General features: G+C 46.4%; 1 gene segment (V, D, J or C); it reads left to right on the top strand.

Annotated features, from left to right (window-relative positions):
- Positions 1–300: 300 nt before the first annotated feature.
- Positions 301–17283, top strand: part of LOC140898634 (T-cell receptor beta-2 chain C region-like) — a 131649-nt gene continuing 114666 nt past the window's right edge. Inside the window, 3 exon segments of the C gene segment in view lie at positions 301–368; positions 865–992; positions 8296–8308. Coding sequence covers positions 323–368; positions 865–992; positions 8296–8308 — 187 coding nt within the window.

Raw genomic sequence — 17283 nt, 5'->3', positions numbered from 1 at the left:
TTCACTGATCAATGTGAAGCAGCAACAGGCTTTGTGTAGAGGGAGAGGGGCCGAAGTCACACATTTTGCATCAGAATGTCTAACCACCACAATTCCGACGTGTGCAGATCTGGGCTTGGAGTTTTATCCATAATGGAATGAGAGGCAGTTGCACACTTCAAATCCACATCTGGACCCTGCTTTACTACCTCTCATATTTGCACTGCCTCATGATCATCAGTTCTGCTCCCTTTTGTGGTTTTACAGAGCTCCGCCTGCTAAAGGCACACAGAACTTTGTTCAATGGAAATGATCACTCTGGCTTGTCTTTGCTGCAGACGCAATGTGGAGGGCATTGGGTCTCTTCCTTGGCTTCCAGCTGCTGGCAGGTAAGAAACTGTCTTTGATAAATGTTTTGACTCCAGGATGCTACAGCTTTACTTTAGCGTCTGAGATGAGAAGCAGAATGTGGGGAGGAGGGTGTTTGCTGCAGATGATGGAAGCTTCATAGGAGAAGGCTCCAGTACCAAACTGACAAGAACGTGTGAAGGGACAAAGGGAGGAAACCTTTGCTAGATGAATGGCAGAAGCAGGGAGGAATACGGAGGAGCTGCTTCCAGATGGCAGGAACTGGGCAGGAGTGGGCTTATGTACTGACTTTGGTAAGGTTGTGGGAAGAGACTGAGGTCAGGCCATTGATAGAAGTGAGGAGAGAGCAATACAAATATAAAGTCAGTGAGGTAATTAAACCTCACTCTCCATGGAGGCGCTGAAAATCAAAGGAGGAGTTTTGGAACTAGATCCTGAAATGCATAGAGACCAGGTGAGGCGTGTTCCACCCTCCATGGCCCTCATTCACCCTGTCCCCTTCACTCTCCTTTGCAGGTCTTTGCAGTGGGGTGACAGTGACACAGAAGGAGAAGTTTATAGCCATCCAGAATGGGAGCAAGGCAAGAATCCCATGTAAACATAATGACAGCTCTTACATCACTGTCCTGTGGTATCAGCAGAAGGCTACAGAAAGGCAGCTGCAGTTAGTAGCCACCTCCATAGGTGCGGATTCATCAGACATGGAAAAAGAGTTCAAAAACAGATACAGTGTGGCACGGCCAGATATTGTGAACACCTCCCTGACAATCAACCCCGGGATGGTTGAAGACACTGCAGTGTATTTCTGTGCAGTTAGTAAAGCACAGTGAGAGCTTCATACCTCACAGCTGTTCAATAACCCGCCAGTGCTGCTCATCCCTCGCAACCGACACACCTCAGGCCCAGCCACACACAGAAATGGTGTGACAGGGGACAGAGATGTCATTTAACACTTAAGAACCATGAGGGGTACCTAGCCTCCAGCTCTGGAAGCCAAGCCCTTTATTTAGCCAGAGGCAGAGCAGTGCACGCTTCCTTTCCCCACACACATACCCCCACATGAACGTGCTGCTTGGTCGCTGCTCTGAGGGCACCACAGCTGCAAGGGAGAGTGTCATTTGCCAGGGAGTCAGTCCAATGGACAGGGACTCCAGACACCGGGGCTTTGCTCCCACATCTACCACTGACTTGCCCCATGACCTTGAGCAGGTCACTTACCCTCCCCGTGCCTCCGATTCTCCTTGTAAAACAGAACAAATGATGCTCACCTGCCTTTGGAAAGTGCTTGGAGATGAAATCTGATAAGTGTTCATTAGCAGTGACAGTAGGAGTAAATTCAGTCTGTGGGACTTTGTTTAACTGACACCTGTCCCAGCTGGAACGAGGCTGAGAGCCATCAAATGGTTTCACACAGTCTGACAGACTGTAATAACTTGAATCATGATTTATGTGGGTACAGGTAGGAACTGTGAGCTAGAGGTGAAAGGTTCTGTAAACCATTCTCAACCTCTCTGCCCCCAAGGATCTTTGCCCCAGTATGTGCCCACCCTGCATAGCATCCACTGGTAGCTCCTCCACAGAGAAACACCAGTGGAAGAACTTGAATAGATTCCAGGAAATAAATAATGCCAAGAACAATGTAACTGGGTTGCTTGACCCAAAAGGGGTAGAGAGCCTGGAGCTAGCCATCACTGGCTACTGAATGATCCACACCTGGGAGATCGGGTGACTTCTCTGTAAAGAGTGGCAGGACACTGCAGGGCACTGGATGTGCTCCGGAAGCTGTGGCAGAGACTGAGGAAAGGCTCCTTCAGGGAAGACGGTGAGATCACGGCAGTTGCCCCAGCTAGGAGGGCTGGCAGTAGCCTGCTGTGGCAGGAGGAAGACCCTGAAACCTAGGCAGTTTGGAGAAGTCTGAGGTCCAGTCAGGCTGGGAGTGGTGATTGACTTGGTGATCTCCCAGTGCTGGGGACTCCCTACCAAGCACAGAGACACTGAACAGGGGTTGGGGCCTGAAGGGCCAGTGTGTACCCAGAGGACTGAATAAATTGGACCCCAGGAGGGGAATGTTTTAAATTACCTTAGGACTTGGGGTATGGACTTTGTTTAAGAAGCCCCTGAAGCGGGGGAACCAGAGCCATTGTGCGCAATTCAGTTCTTGTGCTCTCTGCTCAGATGATCATTTAGGCCTGTCACTGTGAAGTCACCCCTGTATTTATGTCACATAGACCCACTGACTTGCAGGTGATCTGTCTCTTTGCAGGGAAACCAAATCACTGCTCGCAAGGGCAGGGAGGAAGGTGCACAGGTCCCTCTGGCACAGCTGCTGCATCTGTGAGTGTAGGAACCTGGAGACAAATCACAAATGGATCCAGTCTATTGTCTCCAGAGCTGTGTAAAACCCAATGCAAGGGAATGTCCCTGCTCAGTGAGACAGAGATGGGGATGCACATACTTTGGTACATGGACATTTGTTTCATGGTAGCAAGTAAGTCATTGGCTGAGACATGAATCTCCATCCCTGTGTTTACAGGACATAACTCTGGACATTTCTCACAGAGCCGTGTGTCTCTGTAACGTGTGTTTTATCTCTTTTTCTCACAAGATGCTCAGGTGCTCGGATCAACCAAACCAGAGTCTGATGTCATAGAAGGGACACCAAGCCTAGCTCACATGTGAACAAACCTCTGGGCACAATTACATGTTCTGGTACAGACAGACTCTGGGACAGGGCCTGCATCTACTCATTTTCTCCTGTGACAAAGAACTAACAGAAAAAGGCAATGTCACTGATCGATTCCAAGCTAAAAGGCCGCAGACTGAGCTCCTTCACTTGGACATTGCACCCATGGAGCCAGAGGACTCGGCTGTGTATTTCTGTTCCAGCAGTCTAGACACAGCGCTTCAGAGTCACCTCCTCTCCCTGTAAAAATCTCCTCCCCCTGCTACTGCATCTCCCTTCCCAGAGCGGAGATTCTCCCTGGATCTCTGCTCACAACTGATGCAGGAAGAGGGAAGAGCACAGGAGAAAGTCATAGTCTATTTCCACTCTGTATTCCACCTATGAGAACAAGGGGAATGAGGCCCACACCTCTGGGTAAGAGGAAATGGGTTAGGAGTGCTCCCCTGGAAGAGCCACCGAGAAAACACAAACTCCCTGCTGTGAGTTCTACAATAAAGTCTGGGCTGATGGCAGAGCAAGGCCTAGCCAGAGTCTTCAGAGGTACTAATGTGCCAAGGGGTCTGCTTCAGGGTGTCTTGGTACATGTATAGCATTCATAGGAGTCCATATATGTTTGGACCTCAGCCTGCTTGTAAACTCATGAGAAAAAACAGGCAACGAGGAAGGAGGTCTTCTGGTGGCCAAGTGACCTGCCAACTGATCATCACAGCGCAGCCATAGCACTTCCAGTCAGAGGCATATATGAGTACTCATTGAAATACATTGTCCGAGGGGTCCTCAAACTTCATTGCTCCATGGCCCCCTTCTCACAACAAAACTTACTCCATGACCCCAGGACGGGGGACCGAAGCCTGAGCCCACCCGAGTCCTGTCACCCCAGATGGGGGAGAGGGGGACAAAGCCAAAGCCCAAGGGCTTTAGCCCCAGGCCGGAGGCCTGTAACCTGAGCCCTGCCACCCAGGCTAAAGCCCTTGGCCTTCAGCTTCAGCCCTGGGTTGTGGGGCTTCGGATCAGTTTTGGCCCTTGGCAGTGGGGCTCAGGCTTTGGCCCTGGGCAGTGGAGCTTGGGGTTTGGCTTCAGCCCCAGTACCCACCAAGTGTAACACCAGTCTTGGTGACCCCATTAAAATGCGGTCATGACCACTTGAGGTCCCGACCCACAGTTTGAGAACCGCTGATCTAGACTATCAGGAATGTTCATTCCCTCTAGGACACCTGGCATTGGCCACTGTCAGAAGACAGGATACTAGAATAGATGGACCTTTGGTCTGACCCAGTATGGCCATTCTTATGTTCTTATGTAAATATCTTCTATTAGCCTTCCTGGTGATGGTCACTGGAGGGGGATCAGAGACATGGGCAATCAAAGAGAAGCACTTGAGAAGACTTGAAGCCATTTAAATGAGATGTCTGAGGCCAGTGAGAGAGGGTGACAATGCTTGACCACATGCAGAAAGGTGTCTTCAGGAGTGAGACCTGCAGTATTAGAGAGAAGTTGCTGAAAAGGAGGCTGCAATGGTATGGGCATGTTAGGGAGGCACTAAAGACTAGAATTCATGGGTGGAGAACAAGAGGATGGCCAAGAAAATGGTGGATAGACTATATATGGGAGTATGGAGTGGGCATGGGACGAGCACTGGACAGGGAAGCCTGGAAAAGACTGATCCAGCAACATGTGACCAGCTAGCCAGAAAAAGGGGAAGAAGAGACAAGAGAACAAGAATTGGTCTGTTGTCCAGTGTTTAGGGCACTCACCTGGGGGGTTAAAGATCCCTGTTCAGATCCCTTCCCCGCATCTGACAGAGGGGAGACTTGACCTTGGTGTGTCTCCAAAATCCCAGTTGAGTACCTTAACCACTGGCCAAAGGTTATGAAGGAGGTTGTCGTTCTCCTCCTTCCAACCCAATCATTTTGTGTGAAGCGAGGCGTCCTCAGAACATGCCTACTGGCTCAGGCCCTGCAGGAGTGACAGGTGGCCAAACACCTATCATACCCTGGATCGTTCTGGGCCTTAGGTGTTTAGGCACCTAAAGCAAGGCAGAAGTGGGTATGCCTAGAGGCAGAGAAACATAGGCACCTAGGGAAGGTTTACTCTGAAAACGTAGGTGCCAAGTGAGTTTAGGGATAGGCAGCAGCCAAGAAAAAGTTTTGTGCATCACAGTAGTACCTAAAAATGGGAGTTAGGCACCCAATTCCCAGATTTAGGTGTTTATGTACCTTTGTGGATCCAGTCCTTTGTGGTCAAAACACTACCTGATAAAGGTTTGGAATCAGCTAAATACTCCTTCAGGTTAGTCTGCCTTGTTAACCCCTTATATTGTCTTTATGAACTCCCAAGTGCATCACTCTTCTTCCTTGTCCCTCGTGTTTTAACTTCTGTTTTTTACAGAATGTGCTTCTTCAAAAAAGTCTTCATGTCTGCTTCTGAGATCTGAATCAGGAAAGTCACTTTATATTTCATCTTTCTTTGTTTCTCTTTTTCTTAGACTAAAGTAAAATAATCGCTTAGATTGAAAGAGCATTGAACTGGATTTTATGAACTGGAAAAACTTTACCCCAAGGACTGTCAATGCAGTAACTTTAAAGTAACTAACAGAGCATTAAAATTCCCTAAAACAATAAATGGATCAGAACCTAGGTGTGACCGGGGGTGCCCGGGGCAGCCCTCACTGGAAATGTCAAGGTCAGGGCAGGCTGCAAAAGGGAAAGCAGATACTCCCCAAACTGGTGGGTAACACTGAAGTTAAACCTCCCAACCAGTCGCAAACTGTGCTTCTGATCCCCCACACCGGTTATCAAGAAGCAAAAAAAAAAACCAAAAAAAAAAAACCGCACAGCCCCCTTTATTGCATTCCAGTCTCTGGCTCCCAATCAGCATCTACGTCCAGTACAGTGAGAAGTTATTTTAAACTCTGCTGACATATACAAAATATTCTTCTGACCCCAAAGGGTCAGCCAAGTCACCAGGTCAGTATAGATTAGGATCTTACTCAAAATACCATGCTGCCAGCCAATCCTTTAGTATCTAAAACTAAATATATATTATAAAGAAAGAACAAGAGAGGTGTTAAGTGGTAAAGCAGTCACATACATACAAAGACTTCAAAATCCATATATCAAGTTCCTAGCACTATTGGTGAGTTTGCTGGCTTGAAAGTCCCTCTGGAATGCATCCATGGCTTGGATGGGTCATTCAGTCCTTTGTTCGGAGCTTCAGTTTGTAGCAAAGTTCCTCCAGAGGTAAGAAGCAGGACTGAAGACAAAATGGAGAAGATGCAGCTGCCTTTTATAGTCTCTTGCCATGCGGCCTGAGCTTCCTTTGTTTCAAACACAAGCTGTCCAGCACACAGCCTGAAAAACCTTAGAGTCCTGTCCATAGGCATGCCCCTGCATGCCTTGCTGAGTCATAAGTTGTATCTGCCTTCTCTTAATGGGTCAGTTGTATAATTGATGGTTCTCAATGGGCCATCAATCAGGCAAGGCAGTGCTGTTGCCGAACAATCTGGGGCTGACACCCAGAAGCATAGCACAAGTTTGAAATATGGACATACATATCTATAACTCATAATACAAAGGTGATACAAACACATAAGTGAGATTATTATATCTGACAAATTATAACATTTTTGCAGATACATTACATGGCATATCTGAAATAACTCATTACAATTTTACAATATTAATATTCATAATATCTTCGCGTGTCCCCCAGATTCCATACAGCATCACACTAGGTCCTAGAGATGAAAAGCTCCAGATCCCATTCTGCAGATTTCTTGGCCATTTCTAGTCTCTCACAGAAATATTTTAGGTCAGTTTCAAAGTGGAACTTATATCAAAACAATATTTCAAGGTGCAATGCCAAGGAGGAGCACTAGAGGCCATACATTGATGTCATTGGGCTCCTCTCCTCTGCTTTCATGCTCTGCCTCTCTCTGTGAGTATGAAATTGTTTTTTATTTTCCATCACAGACAAGTCTCTCTGGTTCCTAGTGAATGTTATAGACACAGATTGGGTGTCAGTAACACCTGTTGATATTGATGCCTGTAGCAGAATTTGCACAAACACCCATATTTAGCCACAAGCACTAAAATGACATCCCCGTGGCTAAGAGTTCTCCTGATACACCCAGCAACTTCCAACAGTGCCCTTGTTCTGCTTTATTTCCCAAGCTCTCTCTAAAGTATTCTTTTCCCTTATTATCCAAAATCACCATAGAACTACAGGATCCATATCAGGCAATGATAGATAGATGCTAATAAACTATTCCTATAAATATTCCCAGCCACAAAAAACCCACAGCTGATAGTAAATTGTTCATTTGTAGGCTGTTCATTTAGTGATCATAGCCAGAGTGACCACAGTTGATGTCATCACACCAGACATTATCTAATGAAGTCCCCAATGGTGACAGGTTCAGTCACAGAGACCCCCTTGGGACTGTCACCCGATGTGCTGAAACTACCTCTGAGCCCATTTTCCTTGCCAGCTTGGGACTCCAGAACCCTGCCTTGTTGAGCCAGACATGCTAGCCTGCTGCAACACAGACCCAGTGTCTGAACGACGCCCCCAAAGCTGCAGACTTCACTGTTAACAGCTCAGCAAGTACTCCAGTCTTCAGCACCCAGACACCCAAGTCCCAATGGGATCCAAACCCCAAATAAATCTGTTTTACTCTGTATAAAGCTTCTTCAGGGTAAACTCATAAATTGTCCCACCTCTATAACACTGATGGAGAGATATGCACAGTTGTTTGCTCCCCCAGGTATTAATTACTTACTCTGGGTTAATTAATAAACAAAAGTGATTTTATTAAGTATAAAAAGTAGGATTTAAGTGGTTTCAAGTAATCACATACAGAATAAAGTAAGTTAACAAGCAAAATAAAACCAAACACACTTCTCTGTAAACAAGACAGAGGGGGAGGGATAGCTCAGTGGTTTGAGCATTAGCCTGCTAAACCCAGTGTTGTGAGTTCAATCCTTGAGGGGGCCATTTAGGGATCTGGGGCAAAAATTGGAGATTGGTCCTGCTCTGAGCAGGGGGTTGGACTAGATGACCTCCTGAGGTCCCTTCCAACCCTGATATTCTATGACTTCTCTGTAAGCAAGACAGCATCATTGATGTAATCTTGGTTGGCAAACTCTTCTTGACCAAACTTGATTCTGACATGTAGAAGAGCAAGTCCTAATATCTAGTCAATAGCTCAACAGAATAGTGCCAGGGCAAGATTTCATCCCTGCTCCACACTTGAGGTTGGGTAGAAACATGGTAAAAGCTGTGAACACACATGCTCTCTCACACCAGTACTGGTGGGAAGATCATGCACCAGATTTAGCAGAGCATGTGGAATACCCACTCCTTTCAGTGCAAACCAAAGTGTTGACCTGTCTACCAAATCAAAACCAGCTTTGATGTCAATATATACTATGTGAAGCTGGTGGTTAAATTCTCACTGTGGCTCATCCAGAAGCTGAAGAGTAAGGGCAGCATCCATTGTTGACTGCCCTGCAGTGAAACCTGATTGCTGTGGACAACGGTATCTGTTAAGGAGCAGCTGCATCCTACTAAGAAGAAATGTAAGCAAAGACATTTCCAGGGATGGATAACAATGAGATTGGCCTGTAGTTGCCACACGTGGTGTAAGATGCTTTGCCCTTGCACAGGGACACTATGATGCCATCTTTCCATTCTGCTGGTACTTTGCCTGATGCCCACGCTCGTTGAACAGTTGACGTAGGCTGACGTTCATATTTCCAAGGCACCTATGAGCAGTTCAGGTGGAATACCAACATGTCCATTCTGTAATTTTTGGATGACTTTTCATAATTCCTCGAATGACAGAGGATTAGTGTTCATCCCTGGCTCTGCAACTCTGTGGTTCACCAGGTCACATAGCTCTAGACAGTCATTAGCAGGGCTGTGGGTCAGTGTGCTTTCATAATGTGTTTTCCATCTGTCCAGAACCTCGTCTGACAATGAGCAGGCAGAACTATCTGGTTTCATAAGGCGGATGATAGAAGACTGTTTATTGCTGCCAGCCAGGTGCATAATGGCACTGTAGGCAGGAGGAAGATTATTGTTTTTTAGTCTATCTGCTTCGTCAGCCAGGGATCTGACATAGATCTCACAGACAAATTTTGCCATGACCTGGAAAATGCCTTTCAGATATTTACATTCTTGGACATCTCCTTGCTTATGTGCTTCTGCCATTTTTGCTAATATATCAAAGGCCTCTTCAGAAAGCTGAGGTTTCTTGCATAACCATGTGAAGATGATTTAAGATCCTAGCGGATCTTAAACATAAAAAAGAAGCTTACAAGAAGTGGAAGGTTGGACATATGACCAGGGAAGAGTATAAAAATATTGCTCGGGCATGTAGGAATGATATCAGGAGGGCCAAATCGCACCTGCACCTGCAGCTAGCAAGAGATGTCAAGAGTAACAAGAAGGGTTTCTTCAGGTATGTTGGCAACAAGAAGAAAGCCAAGGAAAGTGTGGGCCCCTTACTGAATGAGGGAGGCAACCTAGTGACAGAGGATGTGGAAAAAGCTAATGTACTCAATGCTTTTTTTGCCTCTGTTTTCACTAACAAGGTCAGCTCCCAGACTGCTGCGCTGGACATCACAAAATGGGGAAGAGATGGCCAGCCCTCAGTGGAGATAGAGGTGGTTCGGGACTATTTAGAAAAGCTGGACGTGCACAAGTCCATGGGGCCGGACGAGTTGCATCCGAGAGTGCTAAAGGAATTGGCGGCTGTGATTGCAGAGCCATTGGCCATTATCTTTGAAAACTCGTGGCGAACCGGGGAAGTCCCGGATGACTGGAAAAAGGCTAATGTAGTGCCAATCTTTTAAAAAGGGAAGAAGGAGGATCCTGGGAACTACAGGCCAGTCAGCCTCACCTCAGTCCCTGGAAAAATCATGGAGCAGGTCCTCAAAGAATCAATCCTGAAGCACTTTACATGAGAGGAAAGTGATCAGGAACAGCCAGCATGGATTCACCAAGGGAAGGTCATGCCTAACTAATCTAATCGCCTTTTATGATGGCGATTATGATGGTTCTGTGGATGAAGGGAAAGCAGTGGATGTATTGTTTCTTGACTTTAGCAAAGCTTTTGACACGGTCTCCCACAGTATTCTTGTCAGCAAGTTAAGGAAGTATGGGCTGGATGAATGCACTATAAGGTGGGTAGAAAGCTGGCTAGATTGTCGGGCTCAACGGGTAGTGATCAATGGCTCCATGTCTAGTTGGCAGCCGGTATCACGTGGAGTGCCCCAAGGGTCGGTCCTGGGGCCGGTTTTGTTCAATATCTTCATAAATGATCTGGAGGATGGTGTGGATTGCACTCTCAGCAAATTTGCGGATGATACTAAACTGGGAGGAGTGGTAGATACGCTGGAGGGGAGGGATAGGATACAGAAGAACCTAGACAAATTGGAGGATTGGGCCAAAAGAAATCTGATGAGGTTCAATAAGGATAAGTGCAGGGTCCTGCACTTAGGACGGAAGAATCCAATGCACCGCTACAGACTAGGGACCGAATGGCTAGGCAGCAGTTCTGCGGAAAAGGACCTAGGGGTGACAGTGGACGAGAAGCTGGATATGAGTCAACAGTGTGCCCTTGTTGCCAAGAAGGCCAACGGCATTTTGGGATGTATAAGTAGGGGCATAGCCAGCAGATCGAGGGACGTGATCGTTCCCCTCTATTCGACATTGGTGAGGCCTCATCTGGAGTACTGTGTCCAGTTTTGGGCCCCACACTACAAGAAGGATGTGGATAAATTGGAGAGAGTCCAGCGAAGGGCAACAAAAATGATTAGGGGTCTGGAACACATGACTTATGAGGAGAGGCTGAGGGAGCTGGGATTGTTTAGCCTGCAGAAGAGAAGAATGAGGGGGGATTTGATAGCTGCTTTCAACTACCTGAAAGGGGGTTCCAAAGAGGATGGCTCTAGACTGTTCTCAATGGTAGCAGATGACAGAACGAGGAGTAATGGTCTCAAGTTGCAGTGGGGGAGGTTTAGATTGGATATTAGGAAAAACTTTTTCACTAAGAGGGTGGTGAAACACTGGAATGCGTTACCTAGGGAGGTGGTAGAATCTCCTTCCTTAGAGGTTTTTAAGGTCAGGCTTGACAAAGCCCTGGCTGGGATGATTTAACTGGGAATTGGTCCTGCTTCGAGCAGGGGGTTGGACTAGATGACCTTCTGGGGTCCCTTCCAACCCTGATATTCTATGATTCTATGATTCTGTGATTGCTGCAGTGGCAGCATGTGATATAGCGTTATGTACACCACTCCAGACAATCTCCACATAATCTGAGAGGGTACCAAAGGTATGTCTGTGACCCTTGATGGCTTGTGCGTATTTCATGGCTTTAACAAGATCCTCAGAAAGACGTTGGTCATTGTACTGTTCTTGGACATCTGGCTTGTGAGGAGTTGGAAGAAAATAGTGAAAGATGAGTGACAACTAGTCTATGGTCTGAGTTGGCTTCTGCTTCTGAAAACCCAGTGAGATTTCACTATAGAATGATTTCTAATGAGGATGTGGTCAATTTCCTTCATGGCACATCCACTGTTTGAAAACCAGGTCCAGCAATGGTTGTTAAAGTGCCTAAATGAGGAGCCCATAACAAACAAGGCCTTGGCGGCACACAATGTCAAACACCAGGTTTCATACCCAGTTCAATCACAGTCAGTCATGGCACTGAAATCTTTGAGCACTAGCAATGTGTCCTGTGGCAGAGTTGACTGGATTTTTGCTGCTAGCTGTTGGTAGAAAGCATGCTTTTCTGCAAGTGATGCATCTTCTGTTGGTCCATAAGCCAAAATGACAGTAAGTGTCCATAATGATATTGGAGCCTAGCATACCATAAGTGTGGAGAGATGGGGTTCCCTGTGATTATACTCTGTGCTAAAGGTTGTCTAATAACAAGTGCCATACCTTGGGTTTGCAGTGGACCACCAGTGTGAAGGAAGGCTGCTCCTTCCACAGTAACTAGATGTGTCAGACAGGCCTCTGTGATGCCAGTGATTGTGATCTCATAATGGGTGAGTTCTTTGACAAGAGCTGTCTTGTACCCAGTCCCTTTCTGTGTTAGCACATTCCACATGGCAACATGGAACACACTTACAGGAAGTTGGTTTTGGGGCTGTGCTTTCTTTAAGTGGGGTTTGGGTCACACCTGTCCTATGTGTGCAGAGTATACTTCTCCTCTTGGAGTTGGTAATAGCAGGGGCTTTAACCCTGGTGTAGTTGCAATCTGTCATGGCTGGTTGCCCTGTCATTTCATTTTGCCTCCTTGGCACTGGAGAGACATAGAGGGGTTTGTAGAGGATAGATAGATGCTAATACACATTGACATTCCAGACTGTGATGATGGGAGAAGCTCCAACCCTCTGGCAAATTTCAGCCCTTCCTGGGGGGAAAGCCCCCTCTGATTGGCTGACTTCCCCAGTGCCCTGCCTCTTGGGGAAGGGCAGCCAACCACAGCTTCTGCAGGAAGCAGACAAAGAGCCTCTTGCCACCAGCAGCCAACACCTTTGGGAACAAAGGTGGGAACAAAGAGACCAGCAGCTCAGTGTGGTATCACCCCTGCCTCCCCACCCATGAACAATGGGATGGCTCCTCTGATCTTTCCCCCTTCCTGTCTCTTCCCTGCAGCACCCAGTCCCAAGAACCCCACAGCTGATTGTAGATTGTTCATCTACTGAACACCAACATGCAGTTACATGACAGATTTGGATTCTCTCTCTCTTGCAGGAAGGGAGGAGATGGGAGAAGATTTCCACAGTGAGGGGATGGGGAGACTGAGGGAAGTGAAAGAGCTAGGCAGAAAGATCTCAAGGAAGGTAAAAAAAGATCTCTGGGTGAAAGGGGCAGATGTGTTAAAACATTCTGAAAGAGAAGCCAGAATGAAAGTGAATCGTATAAAAATCTACTAATGAATTTAAAATGAATTTACTGAACAACTGGGTGTTACCATTTGTGTTTTGATTGAATTTGTTTTCAAAGTATCCCCATTTTCCAAAATATTCCACAGATTCTGAGGAGAAAATTCTAGAAAACTAGAAACATTTCCATGGCCCTGGTGATGCACCAATAAAACTGTAATATATTCAGCACATGGCTCAGTCTTTCAGGAAAGAAAGTGCAGAATAACATCTTCTACACTGCTGGAGGACAGAATGGAATACCATGAGATGGGATTTGCCCAGGGTAATGACTCCTGCTTCTCTTGTCTAAAGTGCTAAAGGATCTTTTCTGACCACAAATACTCAGGAAATCAGTTTTATATCTCATTTATAAGAACTTTATTTATCATTCATTATACAGGTTTCTCTCCTCCCCAGGTTTTCAAAAGGAAGCCAGAGGCAAAGGAGGGGCTCTGGTCTCCTCACCACTTCCTGTCACCTTCATAAAAACCAAGAAGTAAAAAAAGAGAAGAATAAAATTCATTGGCAAAAATGCTGAGTTTCCTGCTGCTTCTGGTGCCTGGTAAGAACCCAGAAATTCTTCCCTGACCCCTACGAAAGACGGGATCCAGCCAGATGTTCAAGAAGAGCACAGCTTCCCTACAGATACATACAGGCCAGGACATTAATATGGATCTTTCCAGAGTTCTGGGAATTGGATGCAGAAGTGATGTCAACAAACTGGAGAGAGTTCTGAAAATATCAGTGAAAGTGTTGGGGGCACCTAGGGACTATCCATTGAAGAAGGGTTAATGGAATTAAACATATTCAGCTCAGCCAAACTGCTAGTGAGAAGAGAACTAGGTACTATGACAACAATATCTGGAGTGTTACATATCAAGGAGGAAGGAGAATTGTTTTGGGTAGGAAAAGGTGATGTAACTAGAGGTAAATGGGGTGAAACTGTGTAAAAGGGGGAAACGTTAGTCTAGAAACTAGGAAATGCTTCCTAACAATGAGGATGGACTAGGCTGTGCAATAGTCTCCCAAGGGAAGAGGCAGAAACAGTGCCGCTGAAATAATTAGAGCCTGAATTGGTGATGCCATGGAGATTATGCTATAGGAGCAATCCTACATTGGCTGGGAGAGTGGCAGGCATTTTTAATGTGGTTTCATTGGACTTTTCATTGCTAATTTCTAGGGCTTTGGCTCTGTTTCTCTCACACAGGCTCTGGACTGGGAGTTCTCATCTCTCAATTCCCTAGAAATGCAACCCAGAGACCTGGAGAAACCATGAAGATAAAGTGTGTCCAGAATGAAACCAGCTACTCTTACATGTACTGGTACAAGCAGCTCCAGGGAGATGGTCCAAGGTTAATAGCCCAAAGTGTGTATGGGTCCAATGCTAGTTATGAGGAGGGGTATAATGCACCCAAGTTTCCAATCACTAGACCCAATACCAGGATCTCTTCCATGAGCATTGTGGATCTGAGAACCCAGGATTCAGCCAGCTACTTCTGTGCTGCCACTGAGTACACAGTGCTGTGAGGAGATCAGCAACTCAATCAGAAACCTTACACCCAAATGAGATAGAGCTGACAATAATGTAAGAGAGAGAGAGAGAGAGAGAGATGATGCACACCTGGCCTCAAACCCACAGAGGCATTGTTGGCTTCCCAGAGAAACAGACTTTTTGCAGCAGACACGGGCATGCAAAGTGAAAGACCTCTGGGCACTTGTAGCCTGTATTGTTCAGGGGAACAGCTTAGTTTTTTGTTACTTTGTGAGTTTTGTGTTTCAATTACTATAAATATTATAACAGGGTTCAAAAAGGAACTAGACAAATTCATGGAGGATAGGTCCATCAATGGCTATTAGCCAGGATGGGCAGGGATGGTGTCCCTAGACTCTGTTTGCCAGAAGCTGGGAATGGGCGACGGGATGGATCACTTGATGGTGGGGACAGACTGGCTAAGCAGCATTTCTGCAGAAAAGGACCTTGGGATTACAGTGGATGAGAAGCTGGATATGAGTCAACAGTGTGCCCTTGTTGCCAAGAAGGCTAATAGCATATCCTGGGCTGCATTAGTAGGAGCATTGCCAGCAGATCAAGGGAAGTGACTATTCCCCTCTATTCAACATTGGTGAGGCCACATCTGGAGTATTGCGTCCAGGTTTGGGCCCCCACCACAGAAAGGATGTGGACAAATTGGAGACAGCCCAGTGGAGGGCAACAAAAATGATTAGGGGGCTGGGGCACGTGATTTATAAGGAGAGGCTGAGGGAACTGTGCTTATTTAGTTTGCAGAACAGAAGAGTGAGGGGGGGTTGATAGCAGCCTTCAACTACCTGAAACAGGGTTCCAAAGAGGATGGAGCTCAGCTGTTCTCAGTGGTGGCAGATGACAGAACAAGGAGCAATGGTCTCAAGTTGCAGTGTGGGAGGTTTAGGTTGGATATTAGGAAACACTATTTCACTAGGAGGGTGGTGAAGCCCTGGAATGGCTTACTAGGGAGGTGGTGGAATCTCCATCCTTAGAGGTTTTTAAGACCTGGATTGATAAAGCTCTGGCTGGTGATTTAGTTGATTTAGTTGGGGATTGGTCCTGCTTTGAGCAGGGGGTTGGACTACATGCATCCGATGAAGTGAGCTGTAGCTCAGGAAACCTTATGCTCAAATAAATTTGTAAGTCTCTAAGATGCCACAAGTACTCCTTTTCTTTTTATGAGGGGGAAAGGAATCCAGGAGAGCTGGCTGTATTTTAAAGAATCCTTATGGAGGTTACAGGGACAAACCATACCTATGTGTAGAAAGAATAGCAAATATGGCAGGCAACCAGCTTGGCTTAATGGTGAAATCCTTGCTGATCTTAAATACAAAAAAAGAAGCTTATACGAAGAGGAAGCTTGGACAACTGACCAGGGAGGAGTATAAAAATTTTGCTCAGGCATGCAGGAGTGAAATCAGGAAGGCCAAATCACACTTAGAGTTGCAGCTAGCAAGAGATGTTAAGAGTAACAAGAAGGGTTTCTTCAGGTATGTTGGCAACAAGAAGAAAGCCAAGGAAAGTGTGGGCCCCTTACTGAATAAGGGAGGCAACCTAGTGACAGAGGATGTGGAAAAAGCTAATGTACTCAATGCTTTTTTTGCCACTGTCTTCACGAACAAGGTCAGCTCCCAGACTACTGCAATAGGCAGCACAGCATGGGGAGGAGGTGACCAGCCCTCTGTGGAGAAAGAAGTGGTTCGGGACTATTTAGAAAAGCTGGACGAGCACAAGTGCATGGAGCCGGATGCGCTGCATCCGAGAGTGCTAAAGGAGTTGGCGGATGTGATTGCAGAGCCATTGGCCATTATCTTTGAAAACTAATGGCAATCAGGGGAAGTCCCGGACGACTGGAAAAAGGCTAATGTAGTGCCCATCTTTAAAAAAGGGGAGAAGGAGGATCCTGGGAACTACAGGCCAGTCAGCCTCACCCCAGTCCCTGGAAAAATCATACAGCAGGTCCTCAAGGAATCAATTTTGAAGCACTTAGAGGAGAGGAAAGTGATCAGGAACAGTCAGCATGGATTCACCAAGGGCAAGTCATGCCTGACTAATCTAATTGCCTTCTATGATGAGATAACTGGCTCTGTGGATGAAGGGAAAGCAGTGGACGTGTTGTTCCTTGAATTTAGCAAAACTTTTGACACGATCTCCCATAGTATTCTTGCCAGCAAGTTAAAGAAGTATGGGCTGGATGAATGGACTATAAGGTGGATAGAAAATTGGCTAGATTGTCAGGCTCAACGGGTAGTGATCAATGGCTCCATGTCTAGTTGGCAGCTGGTATCAAGTGGAGTGTCCCAAGGGTCGGTCCTGGGGCTGGTTTTGTTCAATATCTTCATTAAGGATCTGGAGGATGGTGTGGATTTCACCCTCAGCAAGTTTGCAGATTACACCAAACTGGGAGGAGAGATAGATATGCTGGAGGGTAGGGATAGGAACCTAGACAAATTAGAGGATTGGGCCAAAAGAATCTGATGAGGTTCAACAAGGACAAGTGCAGAGTCCTGCACTTAGGATGGAATAATCCCATGCACAGTTACAGACTAGGGACCGAGTTGTAGTAACTACTCAGAGAAGCTGGCAAGATGTAAGTCTAAGCGGGCTCTCCCCAGGCGAACTCCCAGGCTAACTCCCTCTGTTAGCCGCTCTGCTGTTCGCTGCTTGCTGACATTCTGGCAAGTACAATACATGACTTTGGCATAGGATGGGAAATCACGTTGAATACTGTATAGCATGAAATTGCAGGGGTGATTTTGAGAACACACCAAAACTTTTAACCCTGT

Source organism: Lepidochelys kempii, chromosome 1 (genome assembly GCF_965140285.1).
Source record: "Lepidochelys kempii isolate rLepKem1 chromosome 1, rLepKem1.hap1, whole genome shotgun sequence".
Lineage (NCBI taxonomy): Eukaryota > Metazoa > Chordata > Testudines > Cheloniidae > Lepidochelys > Lepidochelys kempii.
The sequence above is the reverse complement of the archived record's forward strand: the minus strand, read 5'-3'. Positions and strand labels throughout refer to the sequence as shown.